We start from the raw sequence: 20,784 nt of genomic DNA on the forward strand, positions 1-20,784 counted from the left end.
CATTACCATGCCCAGGCACTGGTTTAGGACACCAGCAGCTGCACCTGAATTTGAGAAAGCTGAGTGTCAGTTGCATGTATGTTTGGGTTAAAAGTGGACCATGAGTCTAAAAAGGTTGAAGATACCTGCTGCAGAGGACATTGAAATCAGCTGAGTAGAGTTCATCGAGCAAATTATGATATCCTGTAAGTAACTGTTCAAAACATCAGCTCCCTCCAGCAGCTTTTCTTTTCCTTTCCGGGCATCCAAGTGAAGCTTCTTTCATCCTGTGTTTAGAGTGACTCATGGTTGGGACAGAGCCAGCTCACTGCTATTATGCATTAAAAGATCACATTGGTGTGTGTTAGCACTGTTGGAGGAAGAGCTAGATCAGCAGTGGGGAACAGGATTTGGCCAGTGAGCCAGAAGAGCTCCCCCACCCCTGTGGCTATTTTGACAAGTGGGTGGCACCATCCACCTGTCAGTCGCATGACATCACCATGATATCAGGTTACCCAACTTAAAATGAAAGAATCAAGAGCACACTCTTAAGCGAGCTCCCAGTTCTTTCCTTTCTTCTTTTCCAGCCCATTTTACTGTAGGTGGACAGTATTTTACTTAATTACATTTTTATGCTGCCCTTACTCTAAAGAGCTCAAGATGTAGTATGCAGCCTTTTCTTCTTCTCCCCATCTCCTACTCTGTTGTTTTCCCAGCCTGACCAACCACCAAGGAATGTTATGGAGAACAGCTGGTCCAAAAGGCACCCAGTGAACTTCATGGTTGAGAGAGGATTTGAATCTGGGTCTCCTCACTCCTAGTCCCACTTGTTAAATACTACGCCACACTGGTTTTCCTTACATGCATCCCTCTTCATACAAAAATTACACTTGCACCGCCCACCATCTACTCCAAGGTATAACCTCCATCCCCAAATAATACTGATATGGCATTTCTTCCAAAGTAATGAAAATAGGTGTGTTGATAATAGAAACAAAGATTTACTATGAATATTCCTTTGCTTGCGGCCAACTTCCTTGGGAATAATTCAAAAGTGCTGGCTTGTTTCTCTTTTTTTAAACAATGGCAAATAGATATTCCAGAAAAAGAAATCAAGGTAGCCGAAATAAGAGTTAGCTGTTAAGAAACCTGATATAGGCCCTAGCAACGGGAGAGGCAGAATGTAGGTCAGTTCCTTTTGTAGGCTGATGAAATTATTGTGGGAGCTCCCAGAGGAAAATAAAATATGTTGCCTGTAAAGATAGAAGAAGAGAAACTTTTATAAGTATTAGGATTTATTGATCTTCTGTTCCAAAAATAAGGAGATGTTGCTAATTGCCTTAAGGTGAAACGTAGCCATTATCCAACATTAGTTAGCGTAGCAAAATGGGAAAAAATTGATTTAAAGAAACTGACTTGTATTCTTAGTAGCAGCTGCTGCTTGGGATTGTTGAATCTTCTCATCCATTTGGAAATTATGAGATGGTAGGCTGCAGTGGGGGAAGTATAAGGTTATATAGCAGAATGGATCCAAAGCTGCCCTTTCAGTCACAGGACTCCTTCCATGACTGGTCTTTGATCCAGTGGAGGATCAACTAATGGAAGGTGCTAGGTGCTATTTCTCACTGATTTTATCAACACCACCCCTTGAACACACACCCATCTGCTTTGAAAGGTTGGTGGACGCTCCAGCACAGCGTAAGAGGTGATGGGGGTGCTGTAATGGAGGGGGTGAATTGTCAGTACAATGCCTCCTTTCCATTTGCATTACAGACACCAGTGGTGCCTTTTACATCAGAACAACTCCACTGACTGGATTTTGGAATCCAACCCAGTATTTCATCTATACATTCCCAGTTTCTTTGCTTCTCACAGAATCTTGTTACTTATGCTCTGTGCTGTCATCACAATTTCTAGAACTGCTGTCATCACTAATTGGGAATAGAGGTGTCTTGGGCTGCATACTGATTACTATTCCTCCTTTGATGTTGTAGCAACAGAAGCAAACAATTTTTGCAGCTTTGCCCTGTACAAAGGCAAACGTCACCAGTCCTGAATCTCATTTATGTGCTTTAGGGAACAGACTTTTTTTTTTTTAAGGTGCTGCATATTGCAGATAATTAATGAATTTAAAATATATTTAAAGACTTTTCAGCCAGTATTCTCAGTAGAGGCTCAGGCATTCAAAGGCTGAACAAGCAGAGATCTTTTCATCACTGAAAAAATATGGATTATTCTAAAATGGAATTGATTATCTTAGTCCCCTGTCTAAATTTAGAAAGCTGCAATCATTCCTGTGTTTCATAGTGAGCAATAAAATTCTATTTTGAGAGAGTAGCTATTGCCATAGAAACATTTATTTAAATCTAAACCCAATTTTGTGTGCGCCTTCCAAAATAGTTTTTAGAAATCATTTTTGATTAATGAATTGTTGTTCTCTAGTACAGATGTACCATACTTGCATTGGGTGTTTCATGGGCAAGGCTCAAATGAATGTTTCTGCCTCTCTTCTGCCATGGTGGATAGAAGAACATGGAAAGAGAAACTCAGTGTACATTCAATATAACACTAGCTTGTTTAGACCACACAACAAACCAGCACACCTTTTAAGCACTTGCCACCTTGTATCCATCTCTGTGGGTGGTTGCTACAAGGAACACATTGTATTATAAAGAGGACCTTTGCATTCTAATGTTCTATTAAGTCTCCCAGCCTCTGTACCAGTTGCCTAACAATCCACTTCACTGAAAGATGAATGGAATCAAGAATGCTTAGGGTGCACCCTGTTTGTCTGACTTGCAGGCAGAGCCAAATCTTTGAATAATCTGCATCTGATTAAAGGGGTACCAAGCCATTGCAGCAAAAAATAGTAAAGTGCCTGCAAGGTGGCATGGGGTTAAAAGGTACATGGGTTTGTTCCAAGCTCAAGCAAGCATTTGGATTCCCTGAAATCAGTCCCATCAGAATGAAGGCTATCATTTCCCTTGAATATGAGCAAATTATCCATGTGAAATGTGACCTTCTTAATAGTCTCTCTCTCAGTAAAGGTAAAGGTAAAGGTACCCCTGCCCGAACGGGCCAGTCTTGACAGACTCTGGGGTTTGTGCGCCCATCTCACATCTATTGGCCGGGGGCCAGCGCTGTCCGGAGACACTTCCGGGTCACGTGGCCAGCGTGACAAAGCTGCAACTGGCGAGCCAGCGCAGCACACGGAACGCCGTTTACCTTCCCGCTGGTAAGCGGTACCTATTTATCTACTTGCACCCGGGGGTGCTTTCGAACTGCTAGGTTGGCAGGCGCTGGGACCGAGCAGCGGGAGCGCACCCCGCCGCGGGGATTCGAACCGCCGACCTTTCGATCGGCAAGCCCTAGGCGCTGAGGCTTTAGCCCACAGCGCCACCCGCGTCCCTTCTCTCTCTCAGTACTTGCACATTATGTTATCTTAACTTGTAATAGGCTTAGCAAAGGGCAGCTCGTCACTGGAAATCAAATACCTTATACCAGATTTGTCACTGGTACCAAGCACACCTGTCAGAAGCAAATCTTGATGGAATTTATTGTCAAGTAGCTGTGTTTAGGATCACAGCCTTAGTGAAACACTGTACAACTCTACAGATGAGGGCATTAAGAGGCAAATATTGCAAAATGGCTTAATATTACCTGTGTGAGTACTGAGGGAATTGCCATTATGATAGTAATTTACTTGAAATCCATTCTGCAGCATACTTTGCAGTGTTTTTGCTGTGTCTAATGGAGAGCAGACATAATTCTTAGGGTGGAACAGATGGAACACTGTATAAAAGACACCCAGGCCCTTCAAATGGAAAAGTCTAAATTTGGTATTTTTGCAAGTGATATGTTTAGGTCAATGGGTTTCACATTGTTAAATCTGAATATGCCCAAGGGCTACTTTTAACTTGTTAAATAAACTTTTGCCAATTCAATCATGCGTGGACCATTTTGTAGAATTAAGTTGGAAGTCCAGCCCTAAAACTCACAACAACATCCTTCTTGAATATGTCAGATTTTGATATGAACCCAATAAAAAAGTTATTTTGCAGCCAATGTGTTCCATGAGAAATTATTCTGGAATGTCATGCATCCTGAATTTTACATTTTCGCCTTTTGAAGTACCATATAACCCAAATGTATTAGTTTGTTTTGTAGCCGTGTGTGTTCTTGTATCTACGATCGTCTTTAAACTAGATAGTTTGTTTCCTTTCGGTGTGGCTTTTTGGGGAGAGATGAGTGGGTCCTCTGTAAAATAGTGTAAAATAGTACATGGCTTTGTAAACTATGCACATGTGGAGACAGAATGTCTTGAAATTCTTGTGTCTCAAGTGTAATGCAAGATACATTATCAGTTCATTATCAAACTGCAATATCCTTTAGAATTGAGGAATTTTACAAAGTCAACTGCATGTGATCAAACTGCTTTTAGGAGATATCAGTAAATTAGCTTTTGCAAGATGTGCATGTTATCATTCCACATACTACACAGGAGAAACAAGTAGCTTGTGCTTTCCTGGTTTGGATTGTGTAATGGTGACTGCTTAAGATTAAACTATGAATCTTATCCCTATGATTATTTGGATTGCTCTTTTTTATTTTCTCTTTCCCCCATTTGCAACATGTATCTGTCCCTCCTTTATAAAGGATGAGAGTGTAGAAACTACCTAGTGAACTCAACTGGTATCATAATTAATCATCCAGTAATGCTGGAATAGTCAAGCATGTATTGATTTTATCCCACTTCCACCATGGGACTAGATTGGTTTAAATCCCAGGTATTCTACTTTTTAATATATCGGTGCCCCACCATTACAAACTCAAAGGGTTTGTGATACTGGGTAGAACAGAATAATGCAGGTCAGCAATTGTTTTGAAACAATTATGGTTCCTTGTTTGTTCATTCATTGCACTAAGCATCACACATAACTGTGTCTGTCTTCCTGGATTGTGAGTGACTGAGTTCTTGCCCAAGTAAACAAATGTTCCTCAATAAGCTGACTGATGCTTTTGGCTCCAGATAAAAAGCCCATTTCTTTCTCTGCAGCGCTGTTCTTGCCATGCTTTGCAACAAACGAGTCTTTTAGATTTAAAGTCAAGTTCTACTGCCAGTTTGTTCTCTGCTACAGTAAAACACTTCAAGAAATAAGAACCATGCAAATATAACTTTGGTTATGGTTGTTGTTGTTTAAAAAAGGTGTGTGGTACATACATACTAGTTCTGCATTCTTGTGCTGACTTGTTTAATATGAAGTCGCTGCTATTTAAAGATTAAACCATTTTTTTAACATCTTCACACACAAATTCAAATAATCTTGGCCAGCTGCCAGCAAGCTTTTGAATGTTGGCCAAGACTGGAGGCAACCAAGAATGCCTGGAAATAATTAATCGAAATAGATGGTACCAACTTCTGAAATGCTATTTTCTGAAAATAGCTGTTGCCAGAAAAATGACAGATAGCTAAGCAGCATATATATCAAAAGTAAGCAACCTGTTTATATAGGTTTAAAAGAAAATTCATTTGACTGGAATAAGTCTAGTGTTGTCCTTATCTAAACTTAAGAGAAAGTAAAAATTCAGGATTACTAATTCTTCGTGTCTGTAACTTCTGACATTATGGCCCCAAGTGCTGATGAAGGAAATCTGTGAGTTTTAAACGTCCCATGAGCCTGTAATGTTTCACCCAATTCTTGCCAGCTAAAAGTACACTTCATATTGCAAAATAGATCACCTGCTTTGCATGCAAAATATCCCAGGTCTGATGCTGCAGTTCCAGGTCCTGGATATTGGGTAGGAAGACTCCGCATGACCTTTACCTAAGATGCTGGAATGCCGCTGCCCGAAAGAAAGCTAGATGGACTGTTACTGCATGCAGTCGACCAAAGGTTTACTCAGTAACTGATTTCTTGTGGTGATACCTTCTGGAACTTAGAGATGAAATAGAGGATAAGACAAGTGCTCCTCTGAGCTACTAAATGCTAGAGAATAGCTAACAAAACTAATTAGATTAGCCATTATTTGTCCATACTATGGTATGAACAAACTGTATGTATGTATGTATGTATGTATGTGTATGTATGTATGTACAAACTATAGGGGTGATTATTTCCGAGGCTTCAGTTTGAACACCATATTTTACCAGACTCTTGTGTATTGAGCTAAACACTTGCTAGACATTAATGTTTTGATGAAAAGTTTGAGATGCTTTTGTTGCTGTTCTGTCACAGGCTTGTGGCCTCACATCCTCTGGGGCTCTGAAGCAGATTATTCTGAGGAATAGATAGATGGCTCTGTGAGGAGAGGAAGGACAATCACTTCTGGCTTCCTAATTTTAGTATTTTTCCCCTTTAGGTGCTCATTTAGGGCTTAAAGAGGAGGAATAATTGGGAGGCTATTTATGTTAACATCCCAGGAAGGAGAAATATTTCCAATGCAGATGAGTTGTGTATGCTTTACATCCATAACAAAACTATCAAGTGCCATTTTCCAATGTGAGAATTCCCTTAGTCTTTTGAGGTGTATTTCCCTCCTCTTTAGTTTATATTCAATACAATCCACAAACAGTATTTATTCAGAGTTAATTATGAGGAGGAAAATCAGTATTCATTATGTAATCTGCCTAGGAAAGTCCTTGTAAATAACTGCCCTTTGAGTAATGCAAGGTCGCTTTTTAATGAATGCTGAAAACAGACCAGGGAAAAGATGAGGGCTTCAAATAGGTGTGGCCTGCAACAAAATATTGCAGTGTGTGTTCTTCTCACAGGTGTGTCCTGTTCAGAATTCCTTCTAGGCAGCCATGGTTGCACCTAGCAAATAATTCTGTTCTTTCCTTTCCACTTTTGCTTTTACAACGGACAGGCAACATTCTGTGGCTACTGAGCATGCTCATTGGACTGGCTTTGGGTGGGGGCAGAATTGCTCAATAAATTTAATGTATGTCTTGGGGTTCACCCAGGTATACAGTTTACTCCCTCTTGTTTCTCTGTAGTCCTGTTTTGACTCTGTTTCTGTCAGCACTGACTGCTTTAGCTAACCACTAAGAGGGAGAATTAGGATGCAATGCACATGCAATGCACATAGTTCAGTGGACTGAAGCACAGTGTACAACTGCCTACACTCAAACCATTCTTACAAACAATATCAAGTATGTTCTCCATTTATTCATCTCTGTCTTCTGGTACTACTTCAGAGAGAAACAACTTTGGGGCTAGTATTTCATATCAACTGCATTAGGAGGTTGTGTTTGGACATATTGATAAATTATGGGCTATTGTTGAAAAGGCAAGGCTGGTGCTTGAATGATCCGCCTCTCCTATTTTTTCTCCAGTGTAGCCAAAGAAGGAAACTCTTTTCATCTAACCATAGTTTAGCCTTACGTCTGAAGCTGGAAAAACTATGGTTAATCTTAACTGTGGCTTATTGAAACAAGTCAGCAACAAAAAAAAACCACATAGGTTAGCTGCCTTCGGACATAATTATACATAATGAGTTGGCCACTGAGTGGCTGAAGAGTTGTGAAGTAAACAAGCAAAACAGTAGCTTATCCTACATTTTTCTATATAAAATGCTTGAGCTGACTTACAAAGTAAGATTAAAATAATTTCAAATACACATAGCTTGTTTAAAATATACAAAATACATATTTGAAACCATAAAATATTAAAATTAAAGAAGCTGGTTTACAATAAAAACAGGTTTTCATGCTTAAAATATATAGGTAATTTTAATATAGTCCCTAGATAGGAGTAAAGACTTTTATTGTTAGGTTAACTTTATATGCCAACTATTCTGTAGTTGTTGCCAAAGGAAGTTTGAATCCACCTTATAAGCTCTTGCAGCGACACCCATCCACAGGTATGCACTAAGCTCTCAAATTTCAGCACATGTGCATCACTTTTCAGTTAGCTTAGATCCAGGTCCATGTAAAATTGGTAGAATATGGATGTGTCAACGGCATTATTTATTTATTTATTTATAAGTCCATCTTATTTGTGAGATCACTTTCTGACAGGAGCTGCCTTTTTATAGAAAAAAATGAATTATTGTGACACCTTCAAGCTAGGAATTTTATTAAAGTATAAGCTTTCAAGAACTATAATTCCACTTCATCAGATGTCTATACCAGAGATTCTATAGTTACTGCTAAAGAAAGCTGGCACCTGACGAAGCTGACTCTAGCCCACAAAAGCTTGGGCCTCATCAAAATGGATTCGAGATGTATTCATTGTAGCTCTGGGGTGAGCTTTCCATCACAGAAAGGGTTTCTCCTTGCACAATGGAAGGTTCACCCCCTCTCTTCACCCATGTGCCCCCTAAATCTGTTTTAGAGGTTCCCTCAGCCCTCTGGAGCAGATTTGAGGAGGTCATGGGGCATGCAAGAGGGAGGAGAGGGAGGAAAGTCCCATTGAGTAAATGGAAGTCATTCCACTCACACAATTAGGCTCTTTTGTCTTTAAGCTGCTACAAAATGCTTTGTTATTTACTGAAACTATATAGCAAGTTTATTATATGAAGTTTATGTTCCACATCAAGAAAGTTGTGGAATGCCCCGTTGTTCTAGCTCCAGAATTTAAGTGGCTATTAGTAAGCCTGGAGCTTTATTTCTCAAAAATAGTGTTTTTCAACAAAAGTGAGCATGGCTGGTGTCTCACAGCATCTTTCTGTGGCATTTCTCATTTTCTAGGTCCAAGTACCAGGTTGGTCAAGATACTGAAACTTTCCACTGATGGGTTCAAACACCAAGAGGTGGTTTTATCAGGACCTTATATATAAAGCAAAATTGCAGGCTTCCACCCCACTACTGTGTAGCCCCTTTCAAGTGTGGCTTGCTTTATAGCTTTTTGGAGGGTTCTTCCCCACTTTTTCCATTATCTTCCAGTCTGTGTTTTGGTGTTCCTCTTGAATTTCACAGCAGGGTAGTGCTGGCTATTAATGTGCTTTGGGCTGCTCCGTGCATAGGCTGGCCTATTCTGCATCTATGCTTGTTAGCTTCTCTAAACATTGTGACCAATTTGCCTTTCCTCTCAACTCACTGGGTTTTTGCTGCTTTCTCTTCCATCTTCTGCTTCCCTTCTCTCCCTCCACACTTTCTCGCTGCCGCTGTCGCAGGTTCGGCATGCCTAGTGGGCTATAAAAAGACACCGCCACCAGTCCCACCTCGGACCACCTCCAAGCCGTTCATCTCTGTCACCGTGCAGAGCAGCACCGAATCGGCACAAGACAACTACCTGGACAACCAGGACCACAAGAGCGAGGTCAACAGCCAGTCGGGACTGAGCAATTCTTCGGATAGCTTAGACAGCACCAGACCACCCAGCGTGACAAGAGGGAGCATTGTGCCTCCAGCCAGGGAGCCTCCTGAGTTACCCCAGAAAAATGCAACCTTGAAGAGCGACAAGGGGACCCTGACAAGTGAGGAGCCAAAGGTCGAGAATATCCCCAAAAGGAAGCTGTCATCTATAGGAATACAAGTATGGAATTGTTTGTTCTCATTAGCACTAGAAGATGTTTTTAATGTAACCATTTTTACATGTGCATCCTTGTTTCACTGCTCTGGCATCTGTGCCCGCTTGGTGTGCCTCTGCTGAACTTTGACTTTATAAAAGTCCAGGGGCACTTGAGAAGGAATTAATTAAGGCATATATAGCGAACAGGCCTGTAGGAAAATTCTTCTTTGATAACCCCACGTATTGGTAGCACCACGAGTCCACTTGTTGAAGCCCATAAAAGAGAGGTGTTTACAGGGCAAACATGCTAAAGAATCACAGGGTTCAGCCCTATCCTAAGACGTGCATTGTGCAATTGAATCGACTCAGTTCTAAATCAAGAGAAGTTTACCTTATTAAGAAAAATCAGTTTCCTATATGCCACACACAGTGTAGTAAACCTTGGCTGTTGGTCAGTAAGATTTCGACTTTTGCATGGCAGATGTTCTGACTGCAGAATTCTGCAAAAACACATGCAGGTTCAAATATTGTGGAAGTGGCATACTAAGTACTTAAACATACATTTTCATTGGCTTTCTGTCAAATAATGATTCTTTGGTTCCTGCATTTCCTGTAAATTCACAGGGAATCTAATGGCATTGTTAAAGGTCAGGAATGCATGCACTGCTGTACGTGATGCAGAAAAGAAAGCTAATTTGTGGAACATTTAAATAATAAGTAATGTTCTGCCTTCTGCTGTCAGATTTCCAGAACAGCTATGCATTCCTTCCTTACTGGAAGCTTTGCAGTTGCTTCCCATGCTGATACAAAGACTTGTGCTCACCCAAGTAAGAAAGTACCTGAGTGCAAATCCAATTGTTGTTAGCAGGAACAGATTAACTTCAACAAATACATGTTCTTTACTGCACAAAACCTTTTGTGTGTTGGTCTTCGAACAATGAGTATTTCTAGGTTACCCAACTTATTTATTCAGAATATTTATCAACTGCTTAATAAAAAAAAACCCCAACTATAGCAGTGTACAACAAGATACAAATATGAAATCTTACACAGCAAAAAATACAAATAAAACAGATCTGGCAGAATTACACAGTGGCCAGCGACATGCTAGAAACGTCTGGGGTAAATGGAAACGTTATAAGCAGAGGCTGAAAACACAGTTTGTGCATGTCTCATTACAGGAGGAAAGAGTATTCTCCTTTTTAAAATACGTTTTCTATAGAGTAGATGCTTCTTAAAGCAGAGGGAGCATACAGTTGTTCACTTGTTGCAAAGGATCCAGGCACATTACCTCCAGGCTTATTTATTTATGAGATCATTTGTACCCTGCTTCATCCACCTAAAAGGAGCCTTCAAGAGCAGGTTAGCAATAGTGTTAAAATTAAAAAAGCAAATATTAAAGCGCAAGCATGAAACAACAGTGAATGAAAACACAGGTTCAGTCCCTGTACGGGACAGCTGCATATTGCTGCATTGCAGAGGGTTAGGCTAGATGATCCACAGGGGCCCTTCCAACTCCACAAATCGATGAAATCTCACCAAATCTAGCAGCAGAAAGACAAGTTAGTGCTTCTGTTGTGAAGATACTGAGATGTTGGTTGTGAAGATACTGGTATCCCAGGCACCCATTGGATAATGCCTGTGACATAACAGAACTGTCCTATGTCCCCACTCCATTTTATGTTAACACTTAGTTGGCTTTTTAAAGAATAATTTAAATAGCTTATGTAATAGTACAATTGCTGTATCACAACTGCAGAAGCACTTGTGTAGCTCTTTACAACAGGGCGCTAGCAAAGCTGCTTCTTTCCCACACTCTGTAAAACACTCCACCATTATTATTAGTTACCTCCACCTTTTCTTCACATTTCACACTGGAAGCTTGAAACTGTGTACTTCCTCTATCCTGCATCAGTCACATCCCTCTGAGATATGCTGTACCAACTCTCCTTTCCTCTTTTTCCCTGCCCTCTGCCTATTTACAGTACACATGGGAATAGTTTTGTGCTCCTAGAAGTGCACTGGCACAAATATGCGCTCTAGAGGAAAACTGTGTTGGGTTTAGATAGCCAAAGGTTATGCAAATTCATATTGGCTAAAAGCTGCTGGCATCTTTGAAGCTAGGAAGTTATCTCTGCCTACAAGGCATAACACCAGCCTGTGCTATACTGTCTTTTTCACACTTTATTTGCATTGCTTTGCCTGCTTGGAGCTTTGATGCAGTCACTTCGCCTTCACCAAAAGCTCTTTAAACGGAGCTATAAATTGTTGCATTTCTGAGGTCTACATCAGTTCTGAGTACTACCTTGACACTGATTCTTCCTTATGCAAGCAATAACTTGTGTTCCCTCTGGGTTGTTTGTTTTTCCCCATCCCATTCCCAAATACTTGGTGAATAGATGGGGAAATGCTATCTTTAAAATGTCCTTTTAAGAGAAGCTGTAAGTATAATATCAAAATATTAAAACCTTTCCTTTATTATACTCCAGCCACTTAAAACAGTCTAAATAATATGCAGCAGAAGGATAGGATAAATATGGCATCTTTGTGCCTTCTTCCTAATAGCAAGTTCACCTGGCGTCTATACAAGAACATTAGTGGTTCTTGTTTTTATCCATAAACTGCCTTGAGTCCCGTCAGGGAAGAAGGCAGGGTATGAATAAACAAATAACTGTGTAATAAAGCCAATATTCCTATTCAGAGTTCTCCTTTGCCCCATCCCAGTGCTTCTAAAGTTCCCTCTAGGATCATCTCATCAAGATAGTATAAGGAAAAAAAAATTAAAAATTAAAAATAGTTTAAAATTTCACATCATAGATGCATAACTATTCAGTAAAAAATCCCTGACTAAACAAAAATCTACTACAAATGGCAACAGCCTTGAAATTAGCTTTAGATAGGATGGCATTGGCCTGGTTTATGGTGCCAGCAGCCTCGTTTCCCTCCCTCTTCCTCTCCCCATCTCCATAGCGAAAAAGGAAGAAAAGAAAATGTGCTGCCTTTTGATGTGTGGTGTCTGCATGACCAGTGCATGTGTGTGTGTGTTTGCGTGCGTGCATGCCTCCTTCCTTCAAATGTGAATTCTAGCAGCAAGTTTTTGTGTTTTTGTTTTTTTGTTTGTATCTTTTTGTTAATAAGGTTGACTGCCTTCAGCCAGTGGCAAAAGAGGAGCCCCCTCCATCAGCCACCAAATTCCAGTCCATCGGGGTACAGGTAGAGGACGAGTGGCGGTAAGTGGAAGACGCAGGCTTTTTTGAAAAAAAACCTCGTCCAGCTGCAGTTTCCCATTTTATAGTTTAGTTCCCTCTTTCTTTTTTCCTGCCTCAAATCACTGAGCATTGATGGGTTTCAGAACCTCTCTCAGTAGTAGCATGTTGGCTTAGTAATGTAGGTGAATCATTGGAAACCTGGAATAAAAAAATAAAATAAAAATAGAACTGGAAATGTAATTATAGATGTGTGCCAGTCTTTTTGTTTGGATGGCCTATTGCAGTGAGCAGGCAACCTTATAATTTTGTCTGTCTGCATGTGTGCGTGTGTGTCTGTGTGCAGAGAGGAACGGGGCAAGGAAACGCAGTTCAGCTGCAGGTGCCCCGAACAGATGCAGATCGTTGTGTCTGTGTGCTAAGTAACGAATCGGCCCTCCCCAAGGGCTCCTTCCTCTGATTCTCTCTCTTTCCCTCCTTCTCTTTGTAGCAACAGCCACTCTCACAGCATGTCAGCCAAGCAGGATACAGATTCTGATTCACAAGAACCGAACAACTCTACCTGTAAATCACCTGAGAGAAGCCTTGCTGATTGTCCCCCATGCAACAACTCCAACAGCCTTGATGCCAGTACGAGGCAAACAGCCATGCCCTCCCAGATCAAGAGAAACCTCTCCTATGGAGATAGCAATGACCCAGCCCTAGAGCCTTCCTCTCTTCCTCCTCCGGACCCCTGGCTTGAAACATCCACCAACACTCCATCAGAACCTACACAGCCGGGAGCTTGCCGAAGGGACGGGTATTGGTTTCAGAAGCTGCTGCAGGCGGAGACTGAAAGGTTAGAAGGATGGTGTCGTCAGATGGACCAAGAGACCAAAGAGAATAATCTCTCTGAAGAAGGTTGGTATGGATAATAAACTGACTCTGGTGGTAAAGGAGATTTCAGTCTGAAATGGTGAAATCTTTTCCTGGCACAGTGTTCATGAATGAGTGAGGCTGGGCCCAAATAGCAACTTACTGAAAGGAACACTTCGTATTTTTTTACTGGGGATCTTGTAGAGAAAGGAAGTGGAGAGCCTTGTTCAAATTCTTTTTTTCTTCAATATTGTAGGGGCAGTAGCAACAATCCGTAGTTTCTTCAGATGTGTTTTCCACTTCATTGTTTTCAGTGCTACTATGGAGAGAATCTGCTATCTAATTTTCCTTGAGATCACGTTTAGCTATGTCCCTCCATTCCCTAGTCTGAGGAAATTAAAGTGTAAATGGAGCCTGAATGAGAGTGCTCTCTTGAGACCTTTAAATGTGGCTGCAGAGTGGGTAGACAGAGGACTTCAGCGTCATTTTTTTTGGAACACATCAGGGATGTATTCAAAAACTCCACGTTTTTATGTGTGACTTAAAAAAAACAACTAAAACACTGCACCTGGTAAAACTGAAATGAAGTCAGTGTTGGGTGGAGATAGGCTAGCAAATAGAAAGCTGTTGCTCACAAATCTGTGATGAGGGTAAATTGCGCTCAGAGATCTTGGGCTCTTTGATGGCGTTGTGTCCTCAAATGCTATGGAGGGGCCTTTGGGAGAATATTAAATAAGGCTTCTCGCTATCCCTGCTAGACTTCACTAGCACTGTATTACAAACAAAGAAACTGGCAGCAGTATGGCTGTCTGCCATTCCCGATGGTGGCTGCTGTACAGGGTATTGCTGTTGGCAGTAGAACAAGGGCTAACAAAACATGCCCTCACAAAGGAGCCATGAGTCATTTCTAATGGCTTGTCATTAATGGCTCCGAATGAAAAACACTTTGGTTACTGAAGGGAAAGGAAGATAAATCTGAAGGACAAAAGGAGCCACTCTCACCTCAAATATCCTTATATGTTCTGTTTTTCAAAGCACTTCATCTTCTAAAATATACCTTTCTAATTCAGTCTTAGGCAAAGTCCTCAGTGCAGTGGGCAGTGCACAATTACTAATGTCACAGAAGTTCCAGCAATTCCGTGGCCTCTGTGACCAAAACTTGGTGAGTGTGGAAATCTCTCTAATTGCTATGAACTGTGTCTAAGCGGGAGGAGTATTTGGTCACTTATTAGGCTTTTGCCTAGGAAGTAAAAAATGTGGCAATGTGCCTACAGTTCTCTTCTGCCAAGTACCTCAGTGCAGTTTTTTAACTCAGCCATGTTCCCATCCCAGAGAGACCCCTGGATGAGTTGTCTCTTCCCCGGTACCAATCTACATACAACCATAGTGTTAAATGGGGTTTTTTTTAAAAAAAAACTTAAAAACATATGGTAATGTAGATCAAAGAGGATATGTGAGGACATTGCTGTGATTGAGGCAACCACAGATTTGAGCAAGTAAACCAGGAGAAACAAAATATATTAAATTGTACTTGAAAAGTATACGGATCTGCAGCAGGCAATTAAGAGTTTCCAATGTTGCAGTGCAGCGGAGGGGCGGGGGGAAAGAGAAGATAAGTTTCCGGCTTTAGTGCTATGTTGAATGCAGCCAGGAGATTCAGAAGTTTCCACGTGAAACTTAAAAACAACATTCAAGTCTCATTTTCAACATTAACTCTGAATTGCTGTGTAAGTGTGCAGTAGAAGTTGCAATGCTGTGGTTTTTCATTCACATTCTCTTTTCTGTCAGAACCCCAATTCAAATCCCAGGCCCACAGCACAAGACCTTGCTGGTTTTTGGGATCTCTTACAATTGTCCATCGAAGACATCAGCATGAAATTTGATGAGCTGTACCACCTAAAGGCTAATGGCTGGCAGTTAACGGAGCCACCGGAGAAGAAGGTGAGCATGGAGCATTATAAAGAAACGGTGCTTAGCAGCACAAGTTCAGGTGGAGCATTTGAAAAGAAAAGAAAAGAAAAGTGGCTTGGCAATGTAATGTCTCTGGTCTGTGCTAGGTAGCTTAACTTACAGCATAATCCTAAGAGGTTTCTTGGAAGTTAAACCTGCTGCTGTAACCAATGGGATTTGCTTCCAGTAAATGTGCCTGATCAGTTTTTGTTTTATTTATTGTTTTATTTTCAAAATTCACACACACACATTGCACATGCTTCCAAGGCAGTTTACAAAAAGGAGACCAAATACAAAATATAATAATGTTGCATATACTGGGGTCCTCAGGCATCTTGCAAAATTTAGAGGTGGTTGTAGAAAGTTCTGATATATTCCCTGTTTGCTGTTAAAAACACGGACTGCAGGAGTCTGTGATTTCCCCTGACAAGGGGGAAAAATAGTAGAAAGTGTTTAGACTATTCTGAAATAGTCTAAGAAAATTGGTGTAAAAATGCTAGATTAAAAGTCAGATCCTCCTGTCCAAATCTCCCCATGTTTCCCATCTCATTTCTGATCTGTGCTCCTATAGGGTGCACAAGGCATAATTGTAGCACTAGTGAATGTTATAAATTGATGCTGCTTTACTGCAAATAGTCTATTTAAGCCCCAATTGTATTTTCTCACAGTTGTGAGTCAAGGGAACCTTACTTTGTGAATTCTAGTGGTTCTAATACTAATACTGAATGTGTTCACATTACTTACCAGCATTTTTTTAAAAAAAAACCCGAAGCCTATGTGCTGAATTCTTGGCGCAGAACTTTGATTGCAGATAAAACTGTTGAGGAAGAGAACAGATCTGCCTGCAGTTCCTTTTAACATTTTGCTGTTCTTTTTTCCCTGAAGGAAGAGAAGAAACCGCCCCCTCCTGTGCCAAAGAAGCCAGCCAAACCTAAATCCCAGCTGAACCGGGACAAGGCCTCTGACTCGGTGGATAAACAGCGCCAGGAAGCCCGCAAGCGCCTCATGGCAGCCAAGCGCGCTGCCTCAGTCCGGCAGAACTCTGCCACCGAGAGCGCGGACAGCATTGAAATCTACGTTCCCGAGGCACAGACCCGTCTTTGAGCAAGGGGAAGAGGAAGAAAACACACTCTTTTTCATGCCATTAAAAAGGAAAAATAAGGTTCACTAAATTTAGTGCGATTTATTTGGTCTAGAGACACAGAGCCAATCGTACAAAGGGCTCCCAATTTGGCTATCTCTCTGTCTGTCTCTCTCTCCTTCTTTTTTTCCCCTCTCCAGCTTTAAGTAATGAAAATTTTGAAGGAGAATCCCTTCCTGGTTCTGTGGTTTGGGTTTTTCTCTCTCCCACCCTGTTTCACACTGGCTGTGGTGTGGTGGAACAGACTCTTGGAAACACAGCCCTTCAGACTTGGAACTGCAACCTTTTTACTTGTTCTATCTAAGGAGAATTATTAGCTTGTTTACATGAAATGGACAAAAATTGAAACAAAGCCTTGGGCACTTGCCATGCTGCGCTTTTTTCTCCTCACTGTATTCTTTCTGTCTTCCCCTCCACAAAGTCTTTCTTTTCCCCCTCTCTGCTCTCGTTCTACTCCTGCTCCTAGTTTTTCTCCTGTTCTGTAGTTCTTAGCTCCCCTTTCTTTGTCATCCTTTTTCTGCATGGTGTCGTTTACTGTGTTAGAAGTAAAATCTTCCACAGAGCTCCAGAAGAAAACACCCTGTTCAGTGTGTGCTCTTGTTGCACTCTGCTAGCGAGCAGCTTTTTGATTTTATTATGTATTGTTTTCCCTTAGAGGTGGGTTGGGAGTAGGTGGCCCGGGGTGGGGTGGGTGGCAGTGGGGCTTTGGTTTAATTATGTAAAGCGAGGGTGAGATCTGTGGGATGTAAATGGAGTGGGATGTTAACACAGCCTGGAAGCAAAACAAGTGCAATAAGATAGTTGTTGTGGCCTGTGCACACTCCCTTGAATGGTGCTGCAACAGAAAGATTTCCCGCACAGGGTGCTCAGTCAGATATACAGCATAGATTCATAGGTTCCCCCCCACACTCTTCTGTTCTCTTTCCTACAATATTACCCTCCCTGCAATTTTATGTGTGTTTTTTTGTGTGTGCAAAGATCTGTGTATAAGAAAGCAGCTGCTACACAAGGGGAGGGACTTGTATCAAAGGGGTGTGTAATATTCTCCAGTGGAGGACAATGGCTTTTGTACAGAAAATCAAAGAGGAGGTAGCTGATGGAGACTTGGCAGTTTGCCTGCCCACCTGTATGTATGTGTACATATGCACATATACACTTAGTAGGATCTGTATATTTAACTCGTACACACACACACACGCACACATGCGTACCCATTCACACATGCACGCATTCAGAGGGTGTCTTTAAAAAGCACCTCGGTGAGGGTGGGTGTATGTATAGCATATATTTTTACATGTACTATAGCTAGATGTGTGTAAAAGTGTGTGCAAAAATATATACCCTGCATATTTTCAGGTTCCTCTTGCCCATCCCACCCCTCTGTATCCTAACTTATTTGGGGATGCTGTCATCAACCTTTAGTTTGACCCTCCTCTCTTTCTCCTCTCCCATTTTGGCCTCATTTTGTGGAGCCAGGAGTCAAATAGCCAATTCCAACTTTCTCCTCTGCCCAACACCTTGTGCCCCCTCCTCCCCCCCCCCACCAAAAAAAGTGTGCATTTGTCTGAAAGCTGTGCACTACCATTGTGGAAGATGATAGAAGTTGTTCAGGTGGTCAAAACTCCAAAGGAATTTTATTCTGGTGCATTAGTAATTTAAGGGGGTGATGATAAAACGCTACAACTTAAATCATGTCAGTGAATGCTGTGTACAGTGTCTATGCATAGAGAGTGTTACAGATTTCTCCAGCTGCCCACATAATGTGCATTTTTGTAACCTGTGGAAGCTTGGCCATATAGACCGTGGCTTCAAATCAAGCTTGATTTATTCCCCTCTTTTCCCTTCCCCTACCTCAAATGTCTTTATAACAATGGTAGACAGTCCTTGACTGACTTTTGAAACAAATGGCTGACTTTCACAGTTCTTCGTATTAAAATTTGAAATGTGTGGAATGCTACTTGTTTTACTCACGTTTCCAAAGGCAGCAATCTCGGGAATTAGGCAGGTAATTGCTTGATGGACTCAGTTGCTGGTGAGTGTCTTTTAGCTCGGAGATTCCCGCTTGAAGTCAATGGGATTAAACGTTAAATCTACGTACATCCACCTTAATTGGTTTTTATGGACGGCAGCCTAAGCGACCTTTCACTTCCCCTGCCTCAGCGCTGCTGCTTCTAATTATGTAGCAGCAAACAAATGTTTCCCCCCACATGTATACATAGAAGAGAACACGACTGATTCCCTGTTCTCTGGCATGTCTACCCACACAACCCATGTATTTACCACATTTGTCCTTTTTATATCTTAGGTGTATTCAAAAAGTGTTTTATGTGTACACCTAAAAAAGGTGTGTGAAGTGGCTTCAGTCTGTCGCAATAAGAATAGAAGTGGTACTGGATTCAAAAGACACTGTGATGGAAGCTTGAGTCATGAACAGAGATCTCTCCGGAGGTCTTCAGCTTTGCTAACCATAGGTAGGAAATAGGTGTGGGCTTTCATCTAGTTGGTGGGGTGAGATCAAAGCAAAAGCAGTTGGCTGGTTTTACAAGTGACTGGATTTCAATAAACCTTCACCTCATTTTATAGCTCTGAGCATTCTTTCTTCTGTGGTTTTTTTTTTTAAGTAGTGTAATTAGTAGTCACTGCTTCTTGAGCTGCAAGACAGCACCGAAAGATGGATATCACTTGCATGAAATGACATAGAAGCATAAAAATTATTGCAGTGGCTGGATCAGTGTAACTGTCAATTGTCCTTTGCTTTGATAGACCTCCCACCTCTGCAGGAGACTTCTTCACCCAGTCTGAGGAAAGTGCTTTATGTACAAATTAGTTTTACCTAATAGAGTGACAAGGTAGCAAATGACCTACGTTTGGTAGTTCATTAATACTACCCTCTTCGTGACAGAAACCTTTGCATCCAGGGATAAAACAATTGTCTTTCCAGACACCCAGATCTCTACAGTATCTGCAGGGGACAGAAAGCAGGGGGCCCAGTAGGTGGGAGAGGGAGAAAAACAGCAACCTTGCTTCTGGAACACAAACTTCCAAACCTGTTAAATTTTATTTGTGCCTCTGTGCGCCATGAAAGTTAGCAGCTTGGTTAAATGGAGCTTTTAAGACTACTGCATAGGTGTGATGAAGATGCAGCCAGTGCCTGCCCTCAATCAGGTGAGGCCTGTTAAGTAGATTGCAAAATTCATTTGATTCAGCTTTCCTTATATTGGTCCAGTCTTCTCTTCCCGCACCATGCAAAGAAAGGAACAGGTTTGGTCCCAGTAACAAGGCTAGGAAGATGGTTGTGACATACTCATCCCTTGTAGCAATAGTTCTGGACAAAGATTATGGGTCAGTGGGGAGTTTTCCCCTCAAGAAACAACCCAAAAAGAACCATCACTGAGATGCCCGTTTGGTGAAACTGCTCCAAAAATGCTTTTATAGTTCTGATTATCTAATAATTCTGAGGATGTAAAAACCAATGTCCATAGTGCTTTGATCGATAACATGATTTTGTTTTTCCAAATATGAAAGCAAAAAAGGTGACCCTCCCCCCACCCCAAAGTGATTTCACCTGCTTCCCTTAGTTTTATAGCTGGTGGGAGGAGCAGGAGGAAAGAATTGCCTAGCCCCATAGTGGTTAACTTTGTGGCAATATTTTTTTAAAGAAAATGAAACAAAAAACCTTGTATCTAGACCCAGCGGCCCAACGTCTTGTAATGGGAACCTTGCTGCCATTGTAAACGACAGTAAAACAAAGAAAGGTGCCTCTTTTGTGCCCTTACGCCTCAGTTTGTGATCTTTACTCTCTGAACTCCATTCTAGAGCAGGCAACCAGATACAACAAGTAAAGTGGGGGTGGGGAAATCATGTTTCTAAAACCAAGGGTTTTAGTTAGATTAGGGAATGTTTTTTGTCACCCATGAGGGCATGACCAAATCAATCATTAATAATAAAATTAAAATAAAAATAACCTTGGTCAGAGCATTTTATAAACTCATGTTTATTGACTTGCATGGTACTCTAACACAGTTGGGTGTTCTTTTTCTCCTTTTTTTCCTATGGATATTGTAATACCAGAGTGTAAACTCAATTTGGTTCTGCATATTACCCACTTGAAACACAGGAAGCCAGGTAAGAAGTGCTGCTGCCGTCTTCTCAAATGTAATTATATCTTTTCCCCTACTCTGACTTTGAGATCATTTTA

General features: G+C 41.3%; 1 protein-coding gene across 6 annotated transcripts in view; it reads left to right on the forward strand.

Moving 5' to 3' along the window:
• DLGAP4 (DLG associated protein 4) overlaps nucleotides 1–19,175 on the forward strand; it is a 266,682-nt gene extending 247,507 nt beyond the window's left edge. For 5 of the 6 annotated variants that reach the window (XM_081196087.1, XM_081196088.1, XM_081196089.1 and 2 more), the window contains 6 exons: nucleotides 9,097–9,458; nucleotides 12,573–12,664; nucleotides 13,131–13,540; nucleotides 14,566–14,657; nucleotides 15,284–15,436; nucleotides 16,331–19,175. In XM_081196087.1, the coding sequence (XP_081052213.1) occupies nucleotides 9,097–9,458; nucleotides 12,573–12,664; nucleotides 13,131–13,540; nucleotides 14,566–14,657; nucleotides 15,284–15,436; nucleotides 16,331–16,549 (1,328 nt within the window). In that variant the 3' untranslated portion in view covers nucleotides 16,550–19,175. Of the gene's footprint in view, nucleotides 1–9,096; nucleotides 9,459–12,572; nucleotides 12,665–13,130; nucleotides 13,541–14,565; nucleotides 14,658–15,283; nucleotides 15,437–16,330 lie in introns of those variants that run through there. The other variant, XM_081196092.1, reaches the window with a different exon arrangement.
• The last annotated feature ends 1,609 nt before the right edge of the window (nucleotides 19,176–20,784 follow it).

The sequence above is a fragment of the Podarcis bocagei genome (genome assembly GCF_964188305.1).
Source record: "Podarcis bocagei genome assembly, chromosome: 5".
In the NCBI taxonomy this organism is placed as follows: domain Eukaryota; kingdom Metazoa; phylum Chordata; class Lepidosauria; order Squamata; family Lacertidae; genus Podarcis; species Podarcis bocagei.